This window comes from Neophocaena asiaeorientalis, unplaced genomic scaffold (assembly GCF_003031525.2).
Source record: "Neophocaena asiaeorientalis asiaeorientalis breed wild unplaced genomic scaffold, Neophocaena_asiaeorientalis_V1.1 scaffold46, whole genome shotgun sequence".
NCBI classification, from domain to species: Eukaryota; Metazoa; Chordata; class Mammalia; order Artiodactyla; family Phocoenidae; genus Neophocaena; species Neophocaena asiaeorientalis.
Window position 1 is genome coordinate 16444687 of NW_020175393.1, and position 20276 is coordinate 16464962.

Here is a 20276-nt window from a genome sequence, read left to right on the forward strand (position 1 = left end):
AAAATTGTACCTTTCCAAGAATTTGTCCATTTCTTCGTGGTTGTCCATTTTATTGGCATATAGTTGTTTGTAGTTGTCTCTTATAATCCTTTGTATTTCTGCAGTGTCAGTTGTGATTTCTCCTTTTTCATTTCTAATTTTATTGATTTGTGTCCTCTCTCTTTTTTTCTTGATGAGTCTGGCTAAGGGTTTATCAATTTTATCTTCTCAAAGAACCAGCTTTTAGTTTTATTGATCTTTGCTATTGTTTCCTTCGTTTCTATTTCTTTTATTTCTGCTCTGATCTTTATGATTTCTTTCCTTCTACTGACTTTGGGTTTTCTTTGTTCTTCTTTCTGTAGTTGCTTCAGGTGTAGGGTTAGATTGTTTATTTGAGATTTTTCTTGTTTCTTGAGGTGAGATTGAATTGCTATAAACTTCCCTCTTAGAACTGCTTTTGCTGCGTCCCATAGGTTGTGGGTTGTCGTGTTTTCATTGTCATTTGTTTCTGTGTATTTTTTTACTTCTTCTTTGATTTCTTCAGTGATCTCTTGGTTATTTAGTAGCGCACTGTTTAGCTTCCATGTATTTGTGTTTTTACAGTTTTTTTCCTGTAATTGATTCCCAGTCTCATAGCGTTGTGGTCAGAAAAGATGCTTGATATGATTTCAGTTTTCTTAAATTTTCTGAGGCTTGATTTGTGACCCAAGATGTGATCTATCCTGGAGAATCTTCCGTGTGCACTTGAAAAGAAAGTGTATTCTGCTACTTTCAGGCAGAATGTTCTTATAAATATCAATTAAACCTATCTGGTCTGTTGTGTCATTTAAAGGTTGTGTTTCCTTATTTATTTTCTGTTTGATCTGTCCTTTGGTGTGAGTGGGGTGTTAAAGTCCCCTACTATTATTGTGTTACTGTTGATTTCCCCTTTCATGGTTGTTAGCATTTGCCTTAGGTATTGGGGTGTTCCTATGTTGGGTGCATAAACATTTACAATTGCTATATCTTCTACTTGGATTGATCCCTTGATCATTATGTACTGTCCTTCCTTATCTTTTGTAACAGTCTTTATTTTAAAGTCTATTTTATCTGATACGAGTATTGCTGCTCCAGCTTTCTTTTGATTTCCATTTGCATGGAGTATCTTTTTCCATCCCTTCACTTTCAGTCTGTATGTCTCCCTAGGTCTGAAGTGGGTCTCTTGTAGACAGCATATATATGGGCCTGTTTTTGTATCCATTCAGCCAGTCTGTGTCTTTTGGTTGGGGCATTTAATCCATTTACATTCAGGGTTATTATCAATATGTATGTTCCTGTTACCGTTTTCTCAACTGTTTTTGGTTTGTTTTTGTGGGTCTTTTTCTTCTCTTGTGTTTCCTGCCTAGAGAAGTTTCTTTAGCATTTGTTGTAAAGCTGATTTGATAGTGCTGAATTCTCTTAGCTTTTGCTTGTCTGAAAAGCTTTTGATTTTTTTCCATTGAATCTGAATGAGATCCTTGCTGGGTAGAGTAATCTTGGTTGTAGGTTTTTCTCTTTCATCACTTTAAGTATATCCTGCCACTCCCTTCTGGCCTGCAGAGTTTCTGCTGAAAAATCAGCTGATAACCTTATGGGGATTCCTTTGTATGTTATTTTTTGTTTTTCCCTTGCCGCTTTTAGTGTTTTTTCTTTGAAATTAATTTTGGTTAGTTTGATTAATATGTGTCTTGGTGTGCTTCTCCTAGAGTTTATCCTGCATGGGGCTCTCTGTGCTTCCTGGATTTGGGTGACTATTTCCTTTCCCATGTTAGGGAAGTTTTCAACTATAATCTCTTCAAATATTTTCTCAGATACTTTCTTTTTCTCCTCCTCTTCTGGGACCCCTATAATTTGAATGTGGTGCGTTTAGTGTTGTCCCAGAGGTCTCTGACATTGTCTTCAGTTGTTTTCATTCTTTTTTGTTTATTCTGCTCCTCAGCAGTTATTTCCACCATTTTGTCTTCCAGCTCACTTATTCGTTCTTCTGCCTCAGTTATTCTGTTATTGATTCCTTCTAGTGTATTTTTCATTTCAGTTATTGTGTTGTTCATCTCTGTTTCTTCTTTAGTTCTTCTAGATCTTTGTTAAACATTTCTTGTATTGTCTCAATCCGTTCCTCCATTATATTTCTGAGATTCTGGATCACGTTTACTATCATTACTCTGAATTCTTTTTCAGGTAGATTGCCTATTTCCTCTTCATTTGTTTGGTCTTGTAGGTTTTTACCTTGCTCCTTCATCTGTGACATATTTTTTTGTCATCTCATTTTTTTTTTTTTTTTAATGTGTGGGATTGTGTTCCTGTCTTACTGGTTGTTTGGCCTGTGGCTTCCAACACTGGAGTTTGTAGGCTGTTGGGTAGAGCTGGGTCTTGGTGCCAAGATGAGGACCTCCAGGAGACCTCACTCCGATAAGTATTCCCTGGGGTCTGAGGTTCTCTGTTAGTCCAGTGGTTCAGACTCAGAGCTCCCACCACAGGAGCTTCGGCCTGAACCCTGGCTCGTGATCCAAGATCCCACAAGCCGTGCGGGGCGGCAACAAAAGAAAGGAGAACAATAACAAAGTAAAAAATATAATTAGACTAGGAAACTAACAGATATGTTAGAAAGAATATAAAAATAAAAATATAGATGAAACAACAACCAGAAGATAAAACAGAACCACAATAGTAAAAAAGAGGAGGATAAAATTTTTTTTAAAAAAAGGTGGAAAAGGCCTTGGCTGTGGAGGGCAGGGCCTAAACAGGAGTGGGGTTTGGGTGGTGGGCAGGGCCTATGCTTAGGACCCACAGGGCTGGAAAAGGTCCTGGAGGCTGTTGAGGGTGGGGCTTAGGCTTAACAGAGGGGGCCCAGGCATCCCTCCTGCCTCCAGTCTCAGAGGACAGGGGACCCCACCTGGGAGTCCAGTAGGCTTCCTGGGCTTGAGTGGGTGGGGCAGACACCCACTGGTCCTGGAGGGTCTCTCCCACCTGCCTCTTCTGTTCTCCCCCTACACCCCCAGGGCCACCTCGGCCTGCAGGGGTCCTCTGAGGGCGTAGGACCTGGCCTGAGAGTCGGGCAGACTTCCCTGGACCATTGGGCAGGGGAAATGCTGGGTGCCCTCCCCACTGATCTGAGCCCCTGAGGGTGCCTCCAGGTGTGCAAACCCCTCCCCCCTCCTCAGCCGCCCCTCAGGGGCTCTGGTCCTGTCTGGCCTCCACTTCTCCTCCCCACTCAGTCCCCTGATGTCCTACCAGTTCGCTTGGGGGTTCTTCCTGTCTCCTTGGGCATCAAGGTCCCCCACCAGCGTCCAGCAGGCACCCTAGTTGTGGGGAGACAGGAACTCTGTGTCTTCCCACACTGCCATCTTGACTCCGCCCCCAGTTTCATTCTTTTGCATGTGGATATCCAGTTTTCCCAGCACCATTTACTGAAGTCTATCCTTTCTCCATTGTGTATTCTTGGCACCCTTGTTAAAGATTAGTTGACCATATATGTGTGGGCTTATTTCTGGGCTCTCTGTTCTATTCCTTTGGTCTATGTGTCTGTTTTTATAGCAGTTCCATACTGATTTGCTTACTATAGCTTTGTAATACAGCTGGAAATCAGGACGTGTGATGCCTCCAGCTTTGTTCTTCTTTCTCAGTATCACTTTGGCTATTTGGGTTTTTATTTTGTTTTTCGTAGTTCCATATGAATTTTAGGATTTTTTTTCTATTTCTGTGAAAAATGCCATTGGAATTTTGGTGGGGATTACATTGAATCTATAGATGGCTTTGCATAGTATGAACATTTTAACAGTGTTAATTCTTCCAATTCAAGAATACAAAATATCTTTCCATTTGCCTTCTTCGGTTTCTTTGATCAATGTCTTACAGTTTTCAATGTATAGGCCTTTCACCTTCTTGGTTAAATTTATTACTAAGTAATTTTTAAAAAGCTATTGTAAATGAAATCATTTTCTTAATTTTTCTTTCGATAGTTCATTGTCACTATAGAGAAAAGCAACTAATTTTTAAATAAATTTTATTTTGGGCTGCATTGGGTCTTTGTTGCTGCGCATGGGCTTTAGTTGCAGCGAGTGGGGGCTACTCTGTTGCGGTACACGGGCTTCTCATTGCAGTGGCTTCTCTTGTTGCAGAGCATGGGCTCTAAGTGCGTGGGCTCCAGTAGTTGTGGCACACAGGCTCAGTAGTTGTGGCTCATGGGCTCTGGAGTGCAGGCTCAGTAGTTGTGGCGCACAGGCTTTGTTGCTCTGCGGCATGTGGGATCCTCCCGGACCAGGGCTCGAACCCATGTCCCCTGCACTGGCAGGTGGATTCTTAACTACTGTGCCACCAGGGAAGTTCAAAAGCAACTAAGTTTTGTATGTTGGTTTTGTATACTGAATTTGTTGATTACTTCTGACAGTTTTTTGGTAGTCTTTAGCATTTTCTAAAGACTAATATATGGTATTAAGATCATGTCATCTGGAAACAAAGTTTTACTTCCTCCTTTCCTATTTGGATGCCTTTCATTTCTTTTTCTTGCCTAATTTCTCTGGCTAGGTCTGTGTTGAATAGAAGTGGCAAGAGTAGGTATCTTTGTCTTGTTCCTGATCTTACAGAGTGGGCATCATTGTCTTGTTCACTACTGGGTATGAAGTTAGCTGGGGGCTTGTCATGTGTGGCCTTTATAACATTGAGGTACATTCTTTCTATACCTAATTTGTTGAGAGTTTTCATCATGAAAGAATGTTGAATTTTGTCAGATGCTTTTTCTGTATTTATTGAGATGATCATACCATTTTTATTCTTCATTCTGTTAATGTGGTGTATTGATTTGTGTATGTTGAATCATCCTTGCATGGTAAGGATAAATCCCACTTGATCATGATGTACGATCCTTTTAATGTGCTGTTGAATTCAGTATGCTAGTGTTTTGTTGAGGACTTTTGTGTTCACCAGGGATATTGGTCTGTAATTTTCTTTTCTTGTAGTGTCCTTGTTTGGTGTTGATGTCAAAATAATGCTGGCCTTGTAGTATGAATTTGGGAGTGTTTCCTCCTCTTCAGTTTTTTGGAGGAGTTTGAGAAGGATTGGTATTCTTTAAATGTTTGGTACAATTCACCATGAAACTGTCTGGTCCCGGGCTTTTCTTTGTTGGGAGGTTTTTGACTACTGATTAAATCTCCTTACTTGTTATTGGTCTGTTCAGATTTTCTATTTCTTCATGATTCAGGCTTGGTAGGTTGTATGTTTCCAGGAATTTATCCATTTCTTCCAGGTTATCCAGTCTGTTGATGTGTAATTGTTCATGGTAGTCTCTTCCAGCCCTTTGTATTTCTGTGGTATTAGTTGTAATGTCTCCTCTCATTTCTGATTTTAAGTCTTTTCTCTTTTTTTAAAAATTGGTCAAGCTAAAAGTTGGTCAGTTTTGTTTATCTTTTTTTAAAAAACAGCTCTTAGTTTCACTGATCTTTTCTATAATTTTTCTAGTCTCTCTTTATATCTGCTCTGATCTTTATTATTTCCTTTTTTCTGCTAACTTCAGGCTTAGTTTTTTCTTTCTTTAGTTCCTTGAGGTATAAACTAGGTTGTTTATGTGAGATCTTTCTTTTTTCTATTATTTATTTATTTTGCCTGCGCCACGCGGCTTGCAGGATCTTTGGTCCCCCACCAGCGATTGAACCCAGGCCACTGCAGTGAAAGCACCAAGTCCTAACCACTGGTCCGCCAGGGAACTCCCTCTTTTTTCTTAATGTAGGCATTTATTACTGTGAACTTCCCTCTTAGAACTGCTTTTGCTGCATCCCATAAATTTTGGTGTGTAGTACAAGGGACCCTTGAACAACACAGGTTTGAACTGTGTCATCTACTTATATGCACATTTTTTCAGTAAATATGTATTATACTACTACACAATTCTTAGTGCGTTGAATCTGCAGATACAGTCAGCCCTCCAAATATGTGGTTCCGTAAGTTATATGCAGATTTTTGACTGTGTGAAGGGTTGATGCCCCTAAACCCTGCTTTGTTCAAGGGTCACCTGTATTTCCATTTTTGCTTCTAGATATTTCGTTTCCTTTTTGATCCTCTTTGATTTCTTCATCATACTACTGTTTTTTTTTGTTTTTTTTTTTGCGGTTCGCGGGCCTCTCACTGCTGTGGCCTCTCCCGTTGTGGAGCACAGGCTCCAGACGCACAGGCTCAGCGGCCATGGCTCACGGGCCCAGCCGCTCCGCGGCATGTGGGATCTTCCTGGACCGGGGCACAAACCCGTGTCCCCTGCATCGGCAGGCGGACTCTCAACCACTGCGCCACCAGGGAAGTCCCCATCATACTACTTTTAAGTCTGTTTCTAAAACATTTATTTTTAGATTCTGTAACATAGATGATGACAATTGTGCGACTCCCACAAACACCAGACTTGGGGGTGGTAGTGGTGGTAGATTTGGCTCTTTGCAGGGATTTAATAGACGGCAGCAAGGGAGGCTGAGCCTAGTCAGGGTTCCTGCTGTGAGCTCAGCCATCTGCCAGCCCCTGCAGGCAAGTGTTCAGTTATTGATCGGCTCAGCATCAGAGCTGTTTGTCGTCAGATGCTTCCCCCAGCTTCACCAAGTGAGAACTTCGGCCACTGAGGTAAGACCATTCGAGAATAAACACCGCATCCATCCATCTCCTCTCTCCACAGCCAGCAAATGGAAGAGGACCCAGGCGTGCAGGAACTGGAGGCCCTGATAGACACGATCCAGAGGCAAGGGAAAGATCACCCGTGCAGGGACAACATCCGCAAGATGTTTCAAATTTATGACAAGGAAGCTTCAGGACATGTGGACAGGGAGACGTTCTTTAAAATCTGTGACTCTTTTCACCTCCCAGTTGATGATTCCTTGGTTAAGGAGGTGAGTAGGAGTTCCTGTTCGGGGTTGATTGCAGAGGCTGGGCACCGCTCACTCGTTACCAAAGGCAGTTGCATTTGTATTTCATTTTAACTGGGGAAGACTTGGGGTGTTCACATCAGATCTGCTGTTTGGTCCTGATTATGGCATTTGCCCTCGACTCTAGCATTGGCGTCCTTTCCTAACTGCTGCTGTAGGGCATCTCTTTAAGTGGGCAGGGGCCAGACAGCACAGAGCGGCCAGTGAACCATGTCAGGGCTAAAGGAGGGTGGCTGCCAACGGCAGATTGAAAAGGTGGACTGAGCAGGATGGTGGGAGCCTTTGACACCTTCACAGCCTACGTTAGCCCGTCAGTAGGGCTGGCATGGGATAGGGCGTGACTGCTGCCCTGGACAGCAGCATCCACCAGTAGGGGTCCATGGTCAGCTGCCAGTGGAGGGATGACATGGACGATCTCCTCCGAGAGTTTCCATGAGGGAGCTGGAGAGGGCATTTCATACCTCTTTTTCGTTATAAACCCCTTTGACCAGGGTTCCCCTAGAAGTCGGGACAGACTTTCTCGCACCGTTGCCAACGATGGTGGCTAATGTTATTGAGACATTCTCACTGATGAAGAACACTGTGATGCTGTAGTCCTTCTTAATGATACGTTAGGAAAAAGGGATGTTTGGAAGTTAGGTGTCATTTAGGGAAGCCTTCTGTTTGGGGCCAGTGTGACTAGGTTGGAGATGAGGGTTTTTCAGATGGGAACATTAGCAAGGAGTGAGGGAGGCAGGTAGAAGGATAACAGTTCAAGTGGGCCAAATGCCCATCTAGCTTCCCAAGTCTCAGGCTGACAGCACACCCAGCCTTCGATTTCTAAGTCATTTGTGCTATCTGTGACCTGACCTGGGAGAGAGGAGCTGCAGTCAGGGGAGGTGGGACAGGGAAAGCAGGGGCGGGATGGATTTGCACGTCCTTAAAGTGGCCACAGCGGATCACTGTGCTTACTGCCACTCACAGGTGTCTTAGGGCACTTGGTCTGAGCAGTGACATGACTCGATTTTTCTGTTAGGCTGTGATAGCAGCAACCTCTGCTATTCTAAGTCTTACTCTGTGCTGACTGGATGGACAGTCTTGTAATTGAATAAAGAACAGAAATGCTTCGGGAATGACAGTGCTCTTACAAATGTCAAACCTGAAACCTTGGGCAGGCCATTTACTCCATCTGAGCTTTGATCTCGTGAAGATGGGGATACTCTTACCTACCTTCCCGGTTTACAGGACCATTTCAGAATCAGCCAAGGATATATAAAAAGCCTGAGCTGGTTTACAAAGGCAGGGACAGGCACTAAAGAGCGCTGTGCAGCTGAGCTGAAGGCAGCCCATCTGTCTCTCACGGGCTCCCCTTCTCTCTCCCGCAGCTCATCAGGATGTGCTCTCACGGAGAAGACAAGATTGACTACTATAACTTCGTCCGTGCTTTCTCCAACTGACCTGCTGAGGACAGGAAGCACAGTATTTTGAGGTTGGGCCTACGTATACCTGTACTCTTCATAGAGGCATTTACAGAGCTCTTGAAATTATATTTCCTTTTTGGTTCTTTTACCACTGAAGTCTAAATTAAATTGGATCTTGTAGGAGCTAAGGTTGGTGCCTTATTTAGGGAGGGGAGATAGGGGTGTTGTGATGGTTAATTTTATGTGTCAACTTGACTAGATATGGGGTGCCTAGACATTTCTGGGTGTGTCTGTGAGGCCGTTTCTGGATGAGGTTAATATTTGAGTTGGTGGATGGAGTAAAGCAGATGGCCCTCTCCAATGTGGGTGGGCCCCACCCATTCCATTAAAGGCTTGAATAGAACAAAAAGGCTGACCTTTCCCTAATGAGAGAGAAGTCCTTCGGCCTGCTTTGACATCGGCTTTTTCCTGCTTTTGGACTCAGACTGAGACATTGGCTCTTCTGGGGCTCCAGCCCGCTGGCCTTCAGACAGGAACTACTCCATCAGCACTCAGAGGCCTCCAGGTCTCTGGCTACAGATACTGGAGCTTGTCAGCTTCCTCGGTTACAGGAGCCAATTCCTTAATCGTCAGTCTCTTTCTCTATATATATACAGCCTAATCGGTTCTGCTTCTCTGGAGAAAGAACCCTGACTAATGCAGGAGGAGGATGCATAGAATTTGCTCAGACAGACATCAGGTCTGGTGTGGTGCTGCAGACAGTACTGCCCGCCCCGCCCCACCCCGCCGGGAAGTAGACGTCATGTTTTCCAATTGCATTTCTAGGCCCATTAGTAGACCTGCATTTTATTTCATTTTATTATTTACTTATTTAAATTTATTTTTGGCTGTGTTGGGTCTTTGTTGCTGCGTGCGGGCTTTCTCTAGTTGCGGCGAGCGGGGGCTACTCTTCGTTGTGGTGCGTGAGCTTCTCACTGCAGTGGCTTCTCTTGTTGCGGAGCACGGGCTCTAGGCACGCGGGCTCAGTAGTTGTGGCTCACAGGCTCTAGAGCGCAGGCTCAGTAGTTGTGGTGCACGGGCTTAGTTGCTTTGCGGCATGTGGGATGTTCCCGGACCAGGGCTCGAACCCATGTCCCCTGCATTGGCAAGCAGACACTGTGATAATAGGAAATATCACAGTGTGATACACTGATTTGTTTCATGAAACTTTTGTTTCAAATGAGTGTGTATTTACTGGGTCATGATGTAAAACATTTCTTTATGTGGGCTGTAGTTAAAAAAAAAAAAAATTTACTGCTTTTAGAGAGGCTGGCCTCAAGATAGGCAGAAAAGACCAGTAGCAGCTACTGGTTATCGACTGAGCTCTGATGGACTTTTCAGAAGCAGGGCTGCTCCTTAGCTGAAGTCAGCCACCAACTTCATCTTTATAAATGCTGTCTCTGATTCCTTCCTACCTGTACTCCGTCTGTACCACCAGGGGCCTGAAAATACCATCTAATTAGAGTGTATCAAGCCCGTAGCTGTAGGCTTTAGGGGTACCTGAGAAGACGTCTCTAGATGTTTCCAGAAAATCAAGGGTCACTTGGGTGAGTGACTAGCCTGCTGGTGTAGGAGCAGGAGCATGTTCCTGTGAGAAAGTGAGTGCTTTATTTGACCCCTGAGCTTAGCATTTACTAGCCCTAAACCTTACCCCCACCATCCCCTGCGAAAACAAGCAAACCAGCCAGCCGACACCCCCCAAAATGCTGAGCCCAGATGAGCAGGCAGGCTCAGAAAGGGCAACGGTCACCAGCTTCTCCGGCTGAGCCGCTCGCTCTCCGCTGGCACCGTGCCTTTGCCCCAGGTACATGGCTCCTGTTGGGTCCTCATAGCCCATGCCTGTCCTCAACTAACTGCACTCATCTCCTGAGCTCTCTCTGGAGATGGTTCTGGAAAAACAGCAGACAGCCATGGGCAACAGGCCATCTGATGCCAGCAGTGTCCTGTGCCACTGCTGGTACCAACACTCAGACAGCAACTATTCAGCACCTACACTGACATCTGGTGGCTTTTACACACAGACTTAGCCCCATCCTCTCCTAGCCAAGTGACACCATAACACAGTCGTCCCCCTTATCCACACTTTCACTTTCCAGTTTTAGTTAAACATGGTCAGCCATGGTCTGGAAATATTAAATGGAACGCTCCAGAAATAATTCTTAAGTTTTAAACTGTGTGCCATTCTGAGTAGCGTGATGAGATCTTGCGCCCTCCCACTTTGTCCCTCCGGGGATCCCCAGCTGTCGGCATTGTCAGGGCTCAGTGATCCACGGTCACCTGGAGCAAGTGATCCTCTCCTGATGCGTCGTCAGAAGGCCAGTAGAGCCCAGCGCTCCACCACAGGGTCTGCATCATCCAGCTCACGCCACCTTGTCACTCGGGCACTCAGTCACCTCACATCGTAAGAAGAAGGGTGAGTGCAGCTCAGGAAGATGTTTTTAGAGACCACATTCACATAACTTTCATTATGGTATATGGTTATAATTGTTCTATTTTATTAGCATTGTTAATCTCTTACTGTGCCTAATTTATAGACTTCACCATAGGTAGGTATGTGTAGGAAAAAACATAGCATATTTAGGGCCCAGAACTCTCTGGGGTTTCAGGCATCCACTGGGGGGTCTCGGAACATATTCCCATGGATGATGGGGGCAGCCGTACAGCAGGCATCAGGCACAGTGCGCCTCCTTGTGGCGCTTCCTGCCCACACAGCCCGTGTCACCACACTCCTTTCCACGTTCACACTTCCCTGTTACAGACACCAATAAAAATGAGGCTTATTACTACCCACCACTCAATGTAACGGACTCCTTCTCCGTCCTTAATTCCAACTCCCTAACTAACTCACATGACCACAACGAACAAATACGTATCTCAAAAGATATGCAAGAAATGACAGTGAAAAATGTTAGAAATGAGGCTGAAATTGATGCGAACTCGTTCTTCATATAAAAGCAAATGTGAGCAATGCAAACAAGACTAGTTGAGGCAAAGTCTTGCAAAAATAAAGTTGCCAGCGATATTATTTTAAAGCGCTCTTATCCTTTTCAGTCTTCAGGGGAGAAACACTCTAATCAATTCCCAGATAGCCATCTAAGAGGTGGAATAAAATAATGCTTGCAACTTAAAAAAGCAAATGTGAGCATCCAGATAAAAAGGAATAGAAGGAATTATACCCGAGACAAGCAGGCGAATAATTCAAGGCCTTTTATTCAGTTATTTCAAAAATATTTGTCGATCATTTGTTTCAAAATGTACATTTAAAAAAATCCATACAAAACCGTAATTTGTTTTAAAACCAGACAGAAAAAAAAAAGGATTTGGAAAAATGTTCACTGAAAGTAAAAAGAGCCCCCCCCCCAAAAAAAAACCCTTTTACATGAAAGCATAAATATGGCAGGTACAAATTTTCCTTGAGTTCCTTGTTGAAATTTGGTCCATAACATGAACAGGCTAAAGTAGAAAAACAAAAAAACGCTTTGTCCACATTTGCATTATGAGTTGCTCAGGGCACCGGCAGCCTCAGCTCATCCTTCAGATGTTTGTTAAACAAGAGGAACCGAAAAAATGAGGTGTGTAGTCTCATTACATAAACACTTGAATCAGTACCCAAGGAAAGGGTGGTACTTACAACCAGTCAGATCTGATCAGATGACCAGGGCTGTCCATGTGTGGCCGATTCCCAGGAAAACCTCCTTCCTCTCCACACGAACAAGAAACTCTAGAACCCTTACAGCGAACTGATGGTGATGCCTCAGGTGTCACACGGATCTTATTCCCAGATGCTGACTTATTAATGCCCCATCATGAGGAGGATGTTTTTCCTTTTCAACAGTTTTAAAACTATATGGACTTCAAAGATGATGCTACAGTGTTCCACTTAGAGTGCCACCAGGGTCACAAGAATGACAGCAACAGAGGGAGCGTGGCTACTGTTTCTTCTGTGGGGATGACGACCACCCTCCCGTGGGTCCTGTCCACCCCAGTGGCCAGGCACTGGAAGGGACAGACGGCCTGTGGGAAAGACCACTGGCTAGGAGAGGTATTGCACAACCCGGAAGAGCAAAGGCGAGGGGCGGGCACACCGTGTGGGGGGGAGGGGTGCCCTGCAACAGTCCCCCCGGACCCACGTCAGACGGGCACCTGTGAGCGCCGCTTGTGACCGGGAAGTGAGAGTAAACACCTTACCGCAGAAACGCGGGGTTGAACGGGAAGCAGTATGGATGAGAAGAGGCTAGAGCCAGGGTGCCTCCTCTTTCACATGCAAGGGGAGCTGGATGAGCAAGGCTTACCACGTGGGCCGAGGCGCGGAAGTCTGGTGCCCCTGGGAGCCCCGAGCTTCTCTGACAGGCAGGTGCCCTTGAAGGGGCCCTCACAGCCACCAGACACAAGGGAGAAACCGGACACCACCAGACCCGGACAGTGGCGGGGGTGGCGGTGAGGCTAAGACGAATGAGGTGAAACTGTCACAATCCGTGTCCCTTTAACATGTAACTGTGCCAGGGCCCGGGGGGCTGGCCACACAGTGCAAGTGGAGACCAGGAGACCATGGCACATAAGGCACTTCTGACACAAAAAGATACAGGGTCAGCTCGGGGCAAAAAGGGGCCGCACAGAGCCGGAATCCCCGTGCTTCTCGGGGCCCTCCGTAAAGAGAGCGAGCCGCTGGGGGGAAGGGGGCAGGGGACTGGCAGTCACCCTCAGCCTTTTGAGAGGAGTCACTGTTCACGAGAGAACTAGGCTCCAGGAGGGAGCTGGTGAAGGCTCCTCGCGGGTCGGAGACTCGGCCTGAGTTCCAAGTGATCTGTCAAGACCCAGTTCTCCAGTCCCGCCCAGGCCCTCCTGAGGAGCTGGGCTGTGAGCTAGGATGGCAGCTGGGGGTGGGGGGGTGGGGGGGAAGGCCACTCCCCACAGAAGCAGAGGCCCCAGCCACCAGGAATGGTTCTGTTCACTGGGACGCTGACGCCCCAACAGGGGAGTGAGTCCCGTGCCGACCTCCCTGGCCCTCAGGCCTAGCACAGACCACCAAGGAGGCTGAAGCCCGAAGGAAACCCTAAGTGGTGGGGGGGGCTTTGCACCACTTTGAATTTAAAAAGGCTCCCAGGGACTAGAATTCTGTGTGGAATCGGGAGGGGGCGCACTCTCCGCCCCTATACCTCTTACTCAGCACTTAGGAGAAAGTCAAAGGTACGGAGAAAGAAGGTCCCCACAGCAAACGCAGCCACATGCATGCCAGAACAGCCCGCCCGGCGCCAAGGCCTTCAAGTCAAGAGGAGCGTCTGCAGAGGTGGCCAGAGCACAGGTGTCGAGTCTGGTTTCTGAAACGTTGGTAGCTCCACCTTGGGACAGGAAGGGAAAAGGTTCTCCGCCAAGATGCAGGTCTGGCTCGGCCTGCTTCTCCTTCCCCCAGAACCTGCCCTGCCTTCAGAAGGGTCACCTGTAACCTACTATAGTGTAGCTATCAGAGCCTGGAGGATAAAAATAACTTCCCATCACGGAGCCTCCAAGGAGGGGCACTGGCAGCTGGGACCACCCGTCTATCCCCCAGCCTCTCCCACACCACCCTGCCCGGCGCCCCTGCACGCGTGCCAGCCAGGGATGCTGGGAGGGCGGGGGCTGCTGAGGTAGGTTAGCATCTGCTCTACTCCTGGCGGATGGCACTGAGTGGCCTCTCAAACTCGGGGGTCTGGCCGGGCCTTCACAGAGAGTGTTTAAGACTGAACAACATAGAACGGCCAAATCAGGACAAGCCAACCCAACAGGCTCTCAGGACGGACTGGAAGTGAGTTCTTTCGGCCCCTGGTAACATGCTTCGAGCCAGCCTGCCATGGCTTGGCTCTGCTCTGAAGCAAACATGCCAGGCACGCCTGGGGTGACAGAACACCTACAGTTTTCCTCTCACCCTCTCCTCAAACCATTCCTGAAACTGGCCGGTGGGATGCTAGCCTCACGCATGGTCTCAGGGGTTTCACGCAGCAGGAAAGATTTTCCCAACTCTCAATCAGGGACCCAACCCCGTCCTTTAGGAGGTGGCGAGAGTTAGCCCGGGCTGGTGGTACTACCTTGAGGAGGCACACGGTACGAGGGGCCAACTTACAGGAGACCAAGGGCACACCAAGCACGTGGGCTCTGGCGGCGATCACCTCTGAATGTGAGAAGAGTCACTGCCCGATGGCAGGACCTCGGCTGCAGCTCCCACCTCCCGAGCCCACAGCAAGGAGGCCAGGTACCCGCTGAAGGCATGACTCAGCAGGGCTCCCTGGTGGGGGCACGGCCTCCTGCACACAGCAGGAGCAGTGCCAAGGCCAGGGACACAGCCTGGAGAGGACTGGGCCAGGCTTAGGAGGCTGCAGGCTGACGTGGGCTGCACAGCATCCCTAGGCCAAGTAGGAACACTGGCTCAGTCACAGTCACAGCCACAGCCATGAGCGGGGGAGGGAGGACCATTTGACTGAATGGCTGAGGGGTTCCAGACTGGGCCTGCGGGGTTGGTACAAGCCGCCCTTTCACCAATATTCTGCTTTGCAGCCTAGATAACTGTCAGGGAAGGAGAAGGAAAGATGGGAGGAATTCGCATTTTCAAAAGCGCTGTCCCTCTCCTAAGGGTAATCAAAATAAGAGAAGATCTTCCCATCTCCCCGGCCTAATCCTGAACAGAGAGATGAGGGTCTACCAGGGTGTCAGGAAGCAAGTCCCCAAGCACTAGTAGATTAAAACTTCTCTCTGATGCAAGTGATCTGGAGAAGGGAGCTGCCTTGATAAGAAGACCCACTTCCCCGCCTTCTGGGTAATAATCCAGTTTGGTTTCTGCTGTGATGTCAGGAAGAGGACCAGCACATCAAATGACACTAACATTCTTGTGCCCACAGCATTCAGGCCTCCTTGCTGAGAGCCTAGCTCCTTGCTGGAGGCCTTGTCTTTGGGGAGAGGGGGAGAACATGTGCGGGAAGGGGGCCAAAAGATGCACATCGGCATGGCTGTGTCTGCCCATCTAACCAGCAGAGCGATTCTGAGTCAGCCTGGTTTCAAACCATCTAAAACGCTGTGGGTGCGCTCAGCCAACGGCAGCAGAGGACAACGACAATTCCAAAGGACACTCAGCAAGGCCAGAGGACAAGGGGCCCAGGTGACCAACCCTGGGGCACCAGGGGCCACGGGGGGGCGTAGTGTTCCTGCCGCGAGAGAGATGAAGTCAGGTGCAAGGCCGGCGCCCAACTGGGCTGCTGGGCCTGGGGTTTAGCACCAGCACGTCCCCGGCCAGGCTGCTTGGTTTGGTTTTGGATGCTGGTGAACAGTGGGAAGAGCAATGCAGCTGGACCTGCCAAAGAAAGGCTAGGTTGGCGCCTCCATCATTTCTGCCGCATTACCTTTCCAGAAGAGCCCACCGCTCTGGTCGCTTTGCCGTTGCTGCAGAGTGGGAAGACTCGTCCTCCTTCAGCGTGTCCCCGACAGAGCGGGCTGGTGTCTAGGACCGGCCACTGGTGAGCTCTCCCGAGTCATGGGACCCAAGACAGTCAGCACCATCCTTCTGGACCGAGTCATCATGTCCCAAAGCCAAATGCCTTGGCACTTCGAACTAGCAGCGGCCCCACGGGGCCTCAAGATGGTGCGCGCAGGACTGGAATCATACTCTCGTCAGTTCCTCAGCACCTAGGAGACGACGATCCAGGATGGCCAGTCTCCCTTTCTGCTGCCCATCCGCACGGGGATCTGCCGCCGGCCCTGGTGGAGGCTCCCCGGCACGAGGCTGCCGACCCAGACAGGTCCTGGGGACTGGGTGGGGGACGGCCAGCACTACAGGCTTCACCTCCTCTTGTTGTAAAAATCAGACACAGAAAAATTGCACAGTAAGGTAAATTAACAAGTAAAAAGAGAAGGAAACAGCTGTGAAGGAAGAGAAAGAGGAGGCCAGCAGAAAGGTAACCGTGAGAGGCCAGGCTTCTAGAAAACCCGACACAGGACAGAGGTGAGGATGTGAGGTGGCTGGAGGGAGGGAAAGAGGAAGATTTTTGGTTTTATTGAGAATGGTTCAGAGAAAGAAGAGGAGAAAGCCAAGACGTAAGGAAGAGGAAAAGGCCCTGTGTGAAGACAGGTTTCTGCTGTGTGAGATGGGGCATCAGAGCAGGAGGGGGGCCTCCCTGCTGGGCCCGTGAGAGCATTGCTGTTCTCAGCACTGCGGCCCTAAGGAGACTTGAGTTTCTTAGTCCGTGTGGAGGTTCCGTTCTCTGCTTTCACCACTCCGTTTTCGTGGTAACCTGGGAAAGAAGGGAGACAAACGCGGTGTTTCGGCTGGGGCAGGGGCAGGGGCAGGGGCAGGAGGCTGGGCACAGGATGAGCCGAGGGGACCCAGGCTGCAGCCCCCACGGCACAGGGCACCAGCAGGCGGCTCCCAGGGGCTCCTGCCCCCCCAGGGTCTTCCTTCACTTGAGGTGGGTGGTCTCCGACTGTCCTTCCGCGGGAGGGGCTGGATGACACGCAGCCACCAGGGAACAGGCAGAGGCCCGCCCGCCGCCCACCCGGGCCTGAGGCGGGGCCAGAGCCTAGGCCTCAGCTCCTCTCGGGCCCCTGCGGGGCACCAGCCCCCTTCAGCAAAGGTCCCAGGACGCGGAACGGTCAGGAGGAGGTAGAGAGGCTGCAGGGACAAGGCCTTACTCTTCACCTGGCGCTCCTCTGACAGCAAAAGCGTGCTTTTCATTGTTGCCCTAAACACCCACCACCGCCAGCTGGGCCTGACTCCTTGTCACACGCAGCCGCGCACGCACCCTTGCCCAGCAGGCCACACCTGGAGAGAGGCCGGCGACTCAGGAAACAGAGCCTGGTGCAGACAGGCCCCCAGGCTGGACAGAGAGCGCGGGGCTGGCAGTGAGCGCCCCAGGACCTGGCGGGGGCCAGAGGAGAAGCGGCTGTCTCCCGAACGCTGCCCCCCGAGCACTGTGTCCCCTCAGGCCACCCCTGAAGAGAGAGGCAGAGCCAGCATCCTGGGAGACGGCCAGGCAGAGATGCGGAGCATGGGGGCGGGTGAGGACCCAGAGAGCATCAGCCGCCCTTGATAGGGTCCCCGAGGCCACCCTGTGGACATGCTTCCAGCCAGAGCTCCCCACCCAGCCGCCGCCCTGCCCACAGCGGCTGTGAGGGCCCCCAAAAAGGGGCAGGCCCGGTCCAGGGCCCTGGGGGGGGTCCCCACCCGCCCCACCCCGCACGGACCCAGCACTCACCCGACTCCCTCTTGATGAGCCTGGCTGCCAGCCTGGGCGCAGTGGGCACTCTGCGCTTGGCGCTCTGCTCGCTCCAGTGCTCGCGCCAGTGCCGCAGCTGGGAGTGGATGAAGCGCCACATGAGCCAGGCCTGGGCGGCGCACACCAGGAGCAGCATGCACAGCCTGTGGGCAGAGGGCTCGGTGGGCTCCGGCTGCACGTGCCCTGGGTAGGGGGCAGGCCAGGACCCCGCGGTGCCCGGCCCACCACCACCTCCGGGAAGAGCGTGGCCCGTGCTGGGCTCCGCTCCAGGTGCCTCAGGGCGGGCGGAGGGACCAGCGGGAGGAGGTGACAGATGCGGGTCCAGCTCCTGTCACACCACCCCACGCCTGCTGGACCCACAGCGCAGAGCACGGCCCACGTAAGCCCCGTGTACGTCAGAAGGATTCAAGTGAACTGAACTATGATGCAGCAGAAATAATTCTAGAAGTGCGGCTTCTCACCCGGCGAGCCACATAGAAGCTGAGCAACCTGGACAAACCTCTGACCCCCGCTGGGCCCCGGGTGTCACGGAGACCGTGGCCTCCTCGCCGCCCTCCTGGCCGCTGTACGAGGCCACTGGCCACACTGTTGAGAACACGCTGTAAAGAGCCTACGCATGGTTGTAACGGCCAACTGAGAGGCTGGACGTGAACCCGGCACCCCCAGTGAGGCGCGGGCCAGGGGAGGAGCTCCCAGCGGCACCAGCACCAGGCCTGCAGCCTGACGGACCGGGGCCAGGGAGGGAAGACGGATGTGATGGAAGCAGGAGACTGGCATCTCTTCTCCCCTCGGGTCAGATGTCTGAGATCCGCCCCCCAAACATCACGGTGCGGGAGACCCAGCGGTCTGCGGCCTCCTGACCTTCGGCAGAAGTTGTGCCGAGTTCGGGAGGCTCCTGCCCAACTCACCTGCAAAGTAACGTGTTGAAGTTCCCTTTCTCGGGGTCAAAGGCCTGGTTTTCCACGCGAGCGAGGCCAAAGCCAATGGCCAGCACGGCAAGGGTGAGGATGAAGAGGCGGGTGACTCCAAATGCAGCAGCCCAGGCGTTAAACCTGCCCGAGGAGCGGGGGACGTACATCAGCCTTCAGGCAGCAAGCGGGGAGAGGGTCCGAGGGTGGCCGAGGAGGGTGCTTGAGGGATGAGGTGTCCAGAGTAAGACGCTCCAGGAAAAAATACCCCCGGGGCCCTGCCTACCGCCAGCGCGGGGCCCTCCCCTTCGCCGGGCCTCAGCCCGTCCACATCACTCACAGCTTCTCGTTGTTCTCGTCGGCAAAGTAGCAGAGCCGAGCCGTGTGGAAGAGGAACTCGGCCGAGTACTGCAGCAGGAGCAGGACCAGGCCCAGGCGGCTCAGGCTGCGGAGACACAGACAAGCCTCACAGTCCCCACAAGGCACCGCGAGAGCCGGGGGCAAGGGGCCTGGGCTCCTCTCTCCACTCCCACCCTCCCTGCGAGCCCTGCCTCATCCTTCAGGATTCAGAGCTGCTGCCACACCTTCAAGAATTTTCCTTAATACTGATACGGCACCTGTCCCGTCTGGGCCCAGCGCCCCTCCAGCTCCCACTGTGGCCCTGGCTGCCTTCGCAGCACCTGTCACTCTGTGTTCATCACCTGGCACGGGACCCCGCACAGAAAAGGTGCCCAGAACAAATTGCCGAGCTTTGCGGGTAGAAATATGAGGGATTGGCGGGAGGGGATTCCTACCGTCTGATTTTTTTTGTCATCCAAGTCTTCACAGCCAAGAGGTATACGAAGAAGCAAAACTCAACACAACATCAAAATATGTGCTAGTGAACCAGCCTCTTCAAACACGAGCCCCCATTCCCATGCCCCCTGCTCACTTCGGTCACGATGCTCTTACTGGCTTTCCCAGGCAGCCTGGTCGGCTGCGGTGCAAACAGACGCAAGAAGGCTGCACAGTGAAGTTCCAGATGCTGCTGAGCAGGCAGGGCCTTGGGAAGTCAGGGAGATACTGGGGGGCTGGGTGGAAAACCCGCGGGCCGTGCTGAAGAGGGACCCTGTGATTCCACCCAGGGGGACCAAAGAAGTGTGGAGTCATTCAGGAAAGTCACTGGATCCTGAGAACGGTCAAGAGAATGATGTGAAAACCCAGTGTCTCCACACAGCCGAAGGTGCCCAGCAGGATCCTGCCCTTGACCATCTCAAGCCTTACCGCCCAGCTCTGCTCCCACCTCAGGGCCCTGACCCTGTGGTCCCCTCTCCTGCACAGCTCCGCCCAGGTATCCACCTGCCTGGCTCTGTCACTCGCGCCCCTACCCGAGTCCCCTCCTCAGAGAGCTCTTCTCACCACAGGGGGCCAAGTGGACGAGTCAGCCGTCCCATCACCCTGCGTTACTTTCCTCCTCACACTTAACCACCTGGGGAAACTCTCTCATTTCCTTATTTATGGTCCACCCCCTGGCCCCACTAGAACAGACAGCCCAGGAGAGCAGGGCCTTGTCTGCCTTCACCCAGATGGAACTGCCCCTCCTGAAGCAGGGCTGGGCCCACGGGTGAGTGAAGACCCCCAGGGCCCAGCTCTTCCCAAACAAGACCCCACATCGCTGGCCACTTCAAAGGTCTGTCTTCCTTAGGAAATCCTGCAGCCGAGGGTCTCTCCTTTCCCCACACTCACTCACTTCTGAAAACTAGATTAAAAGGAGTGGAGAGGGGCTTCCCTGGTGGCGCAGTGGTTGAGAGTCCGCCTGCC

The 20276-nt window shown here is 50.8% G+C and overlaps 2 protein-coding genes across 10 annotated transcripts in view; one reads left to right on the top strand and one right to left on the bottom strand.

Annotated features, from left to right (window-relative positions):
• EFHC1 (EF-hand domain containing 1) overlaps positions 1-8481 on the top strand; it is a 60458-nt gene extending 51977 nt beyond the window's left edge. Inside the window, exons 10-11 of one of the 2 annotated variants that reach the window (XM_024766369.1) lie at positions 6647-6857; positions 8258-8481. In XM_024766369.1, the coding sequence (XP_024622137.1) occupies positions 6647-6857; positions 8258-8329 (283 nt within the window). In that variant the 3' untranslated portion in view covers positions 8330-8481. Of the gene's footprint in view, positions 1-6646; positions 6948-8257 lie in introns of those variants that run through there. The other variant, XM_024766368.1, reaches the window with a different exon arrangement.
• A 3039-nt stretch (positions 8482-11520) lies between these two features.
• Positions 11521-20276, bottom strand: part of TRAM2 (translocation associated membrane protein 2) — a 75549-nt gene continuing 66793 nt past the window's right edge. For 7 of the 8 annotated variants that reach the window (XM_024765935.1, XM_024765932.1, XM_024765931.1 and 4 more), the window contains 4 exons: positions 18817-18921; positions 18477-18620; positions 17548-17711; positions 11521-16587 (listed from right to left, as the gene is read on the bottom strand). In XM_024765935.1, coding sequence (XP_024621703.1) covers positions 16514-16587; positions 17548-17711; positions 18477-18620; positions 18817-18921 — 487 coding nt within the window. In that variant the 3' untranslated portion in view covers positions 11521-16513. The remainder of the gene's footprint in view (positions 16588-17547; positions 17712-18476; positions 18621-18816; positions 18922-20276) is intronic. The other variant, XM_024765933.1, reaches the window with a different exon arrangement.